General features: G+C 35.6%; 1 protein-coding gene across 1 annotated transcript; it reads right to left on the reverse strand.

The window, feature by feature from the left end:
• Positions 1-2,574: 2,574 nt before the first annotated feature.
• On the reverse strand, positions 2,575-4,793 carry TCF21 (transcription factor 21). The gene is made up of 2 exons (XM_072139526.1): positions 4,207-4,793; positions 2,575-2,949 (listed from the first exon to the last, which is right to left on the reverse strand). The coding sequence occupies exons 1-2, from the start codon at positions 4,657-4,659 to the stop codon at positions 2,860-2,862; spliced, it is 543 nt and encodes a 180-aa protein (XP_071995627.1). The 5' UTR covers positions 4,660-4,793; the 3' UTR covers positions 2,575-2,859.
• Positions 4,794-5,041: the final 248 nt, after the last annotated feature.

A 5,041-nucleotide genomic window follows, 5' to 3' on the forward strand; every position in this document is an offset into this window, starting at 1 on the left:
TCTGTACACGGAAAAATGAAAAAGTTAGGGATTTTTGAAGTTGGAGAGCGAGAAATGAGGCGAAAAACCCTCCGTCCTTAAGGGGTTAACAGACAATTAGAATCCTTTGAGCATAATAGGATTGTAAAATAGGTAGAAAATAAGGCAGTTGTTTGAAGCCACAGGGAACTATGTGACCTAGAAAACAAGTGAGGAGAAATCAGGGAAATTCTGTGACTGACTATGGAGACAGACACTGTATTTATAAGGCTAAGTTCACACTATCACTAAAACTTCTTTTTTATACCTCTGTTAAAAAAAAATAAAGAACAGAAGTTTAATGTATCAGTTAAAAATCCCATTGACATCAATATAAATTTTATGTCATTCGTTATGGTCAGTTAGGCAGGTATCCGTTATGCATGCAATTTTTTGAAAAAGTACTGCAACCACTGTAATTTTTTTACGAAAAAAAAAACTCATGCATACTGGATACCTACCTAACTGAACATAAGGGATGACATAAAATTTACATTGATGTCATTAGGATTTTTAATTGATATGTTAAACCTCAGTTATTAGGAGGTTTGAACAGTAGTGTGAACTTAGTCTTAATATGTGGCCCAATTTTTCCACATTTATCTTTAGTGTCACTTTACAAGAGCTATAATGTGCATTATAGCATCATATATTATAAATGTATAAAAAAAATAGATGTGGTATTACTGGTTGTGAGCTATTATCTGCTGCTTTTGTCATTATTGTCACCCATAAGCTAGCATGGAGGCTTCCCTTTAGTTTTAGTTAAGGGACAAGTTACAAAAACAAAAAGACCACAAATATTTCCATTGGTGGTGAAACCAAGTCTGCCCTCATCAGAGAAACAAGATGGCGAGGTACAGCCATCAGAGTCCATGTTCCCGAGCATGTGATTGGTTGCTTTGTTGTATATGACCCGGCTTATGCACAGCTTTGTGAATGGAGGAAGATAAGTCCCACAATGTGGAGAGGCGGCTCCTGCTGGGACTTGTAGTCCCCTACATCCTGGGAGATGTGCTCCTTAATAGGCGCGGCCCTCAAAATCTCTATCCCTGCAGTCTGCTCGGCTCTGTTTATGTGAAGGCAATCCCCCATAAACCCGTGCCACCCGGCTCTATATTACACCACTTAACCCTCTCCTCGCCGTCGGATCTGGCAAGTGACAGCAGCAGAGCTGTGGAGAATCTGCAGAGCCCAGTGACCCCTTATAATAATAAATAGTGAGATAAACCAGGGCCACAGCTGTAGGTGGCCTCATCCTGCCTCCTGCAGATAAAGAGCACCAGAGGATCATCCATACAAGAAGGCAGGACACCTGAGACCCCACAAGGGTCTCCATCAAACCTACAGACTCCTGTGACTCTTATATAGCCTTCATTTACCCTGGTGACCTTTAATGTAGTCAACAGTAATATTAATATTGATAGAAATATGATTAGTAGTTTATAAAAACAGAATTATTGTTATTATTATTAGTTGTAGTAGTAGTAATAGGTAGTTCCTGTTATTATTGCTGATTACCAATTGGATTATTACTAGCATCGTGTGATTGCATATTATTAACAGTAATTTGTTATTCTTCTAATTATTAATAGTGAAGAACTATATAATAAAGAGATAGCAGGTATATTATTTTACCAATTTTGTTACTTAATATTTTTACTGTATCTACGATTACTATTACTTGTGGCATGATTCTCATCACCCTCCCCAAAATGAAGCATTTTTGTCTACAGATCATCAAACCCACTGTATAATATCCAGATATCCGATTTATATTATTAGGTGTTTACTCACGTTGTGTCTGCTTTGTCTGTCTCTTAATCCAGCTGTTCAAGTTATTACACATTTTACTCTTGGACTTTTTATCTATCTGGAATCTCTCTTCTCTATCTCTCTGTCTATTTGTCTTGGAAAAAATCCTTCAGCTCAAAGGATTCAGTGTAAAGAGATCTTAATTCTACTTCTCTCTTTCAAAAATCGGGATTTCAAAATACAACACATTTCTCTTTTCTGTATAAAGATTGGACATCTATCTATCTATCTATCTATCTATCTATCTCTTTGTCTTATATCTTTTGCACATCTGAATATTTAACAAAATACATGTATATCATATCTAATCTATAATATCTATTTTTTATCTATCTCTTTAGAATGTGTATATTTAACTTTTCTGTTTAATATATCTCTTTATCTATCATCTGTATTTTAATCTAATATTTATTTCTCATCATATGACTTTTTCTATAATATATATTAAATTTATATATCAGCAATATATTTATCTATCAAATGTATATTTATCGATTTTAAATATTTTTCATGCATACTTCATTTATATATGAGCAGTTTCTATCTATGTACATATTTATTATATATCTATCTGCCTTATATCAATCTTTCATCTATCCTTCTATTTCTCTGTATGTCTGTCTATTGTCATTTAAAGTAATACAACGTGCATTTCTTATATAAAGAAGAATTTATTCGCAGAAATATCTAATCTTTTTTTTAAAGAAACAAAAAAATATATATAAATTTGTAATATAAATCTGTATATCTGAAATTGAATTAAACCCCAGGCAGGACTTCCAAAGCCCATCCTAAAGGTTTGCCATATATAAACATATTGTACAAAATAACACAAAATGCTGTGAGAGCTCTTGGACCAGCCATGCTCTGGGCAACATGAAATGTACAAGGCCATCAAGTTAAATATAAAGAGGGTCTTTTCTTAAAAAAAGGATTATGTACATTTGGTCTCCTTAAATTCTTGTTTGCTTAAAATGAGATGTCCCTTTGCAGCGAGTATATCCATCCACAGGGCCATCAGTAGGGTCATGATGCCGTGGGGCCACACAGGCGACTTGTACCCACCACCTCCTTAAGGTCATTTTCAGGTTTTCCAGCTACCATAAAGGGCCAAGTCTGTCAGGAAAGAGAATACCCAAAATCAATACACAGAATATCATCAGGTTTACAAACTTCTCTAGAGTAATCCCGTTATGAACTTCAGAAACTGTAGGCTGGGTGGGAAGGAGATAATCTGTCACAGATAATCTCTCACGTCATAATCTTTATATTCAATGAGGAAGTCGTTAGTTTCTTATTAGTTATTGTTTCTCTTTGTTTCCACCAATAGATACTATACAATATCAAAGATTTAATTTATGGTTATCATTTTATGATTCCTTGTAAAGTATTAGGCTATCATTTTGTGTTTTCTCTTTGCTAAATTCTTTGCTCTCTTGGCAATGAGCATACCACAACAATACGATAACGATCACTCTTAATCATTCTCTGCTCCTAATAATATATCAAAAACAATAATGCACATTTACTAATATAGTTACTAAAAACAAGTAGTGATAGTAGCAATAAGTAAATTCATGCATTACTCCTGTTAGGACATCTGGACATCTACTACAACTGCTATCACTACTTATAAAAATAGCAAAAAAAAAAAAATTTAGGATCACAGAAATAGCTACTACAGTAACAGAACAAAACTGGATGTAGTAGTAATCATGTTGATAAATAGGATAATCATACTACTACCACTACGTCTATTAATAATAGCAATATATATATGTATATATATTTAGAAATGCATATTGTAAAAAAGATCAGTATTACTGCTAATAATAATGGAGATTTCTGTAATTAAAGTGATCAGATAATAGTATATGTTTCCTGTGTCTGCTGATATTGAGTTCGGATATTTTTCCCTGTTAACCCTTTTTTCCTTATCTCTGTCAGTCCTGTCAGCTTTTCCAGCAGTTTCTTTTTCATAAACATTGTGTTCTGTAGGTGTTTTTTTCCTACCATAAAAATAGTCAGGTTCATGAAATGCTGATAAAAAACATTCCTGCCTTCAAGAAAAATAAAATCCCCACAGCTCCATGATTTACAGCTAGGGGAGATAAGGCTAAATTATGAATAGACTGCAGTTAGCAGTAGGTGGTAATGTAGTAACCCCGAAAGCTAAAACCTACTGTACAGTAGAGGTTTCTTGCAACTGCAAACAGCTTCAATACATCTTATAGGTAGAAAGATATTAGATATATATCCAGTAGATGGATTAAAGATGATAACGATGCTAGAGGATAATTTGATAATAGATAGATAGATAGATAGATAGATAGATCGATCAAAAAATTCTCCCTTTGGCACAACTTTACTTACCAGATTCACAGGATGAATGTAACCATTCTCATATTTGTCATTGGCTAAGATCTGCCTCAGATGAGCTATGTAGCTTGATGCCAGCCTCAGGGTATCTAGCTTAGAAAGTTTAGTGTCTGGTGGTACCCAGGGTAAGGTGGTCTTGAGCCTGGAAAAAGCTTTGCTGAGCACCCTCATCCTGGCCCTTTCCCTTGCATTAGCTGCATTCCTCTGGACCTGCTTCCCTTCATGATTCACTCCTGTCAGAGGACTTTTCTTTCGTGGTGTTTTTCTTCTCTTCCCTGCAGTTGTTCCTCTGCCTTTCTTAGGAGAACCATTGTCACAATTAGAACTTTCCTCATTGCTGTCATTTGAGATTCCAAAGTCCTTACTAGAATCCAGTTTCATGGCATCACAGCCCAACATTTCCACCTCGTGGAAGTCCTCCACATCACTCAGAGAGCCAGTAGACATTGCTGTCCCTTCTTCCTTCCTTCCCTACTTCCTCCTATGGTCCAGGTGTGAATGGATGTAGGATAATATGGAGGGGATGTCTCTGATTAGCAGCCTGCAGGGGACACGCCTGTTTCAGTGTTTGTCTTAGGAGGAGAGCAGTGGAATTTGGTGTGGACAGTAGTCATTTATTTATGGGATGGAGGGCGGGCCTAATGATACCAGGGAGGAGGAGGACATGGTCTTCTCTTCTTCTCCTGCCAGCCCACGTATTCCTCCCACTGCTCATCACTATCTTAACAAACTCATGGAATTTCTACATTAATGGGACTCAATTATTTGTTACTGTATTAATAAAATGATTTACCCTATAGTAAATATTTTTTATATAAACCATACATTT

This window comes from Engystomops pustulosus, chromosome 3 (assembly GCF_040894005.1).
Source record: "Engystomops pustulosus chromosome 3, aEngPut4.maternal, whole genome shotgun sequence".
NCBI lineage: Eukaryota > Metazoa > Chordata > Amphibia > Anura > Leptodactylidae > Engystomops > Engystomops pustulosus.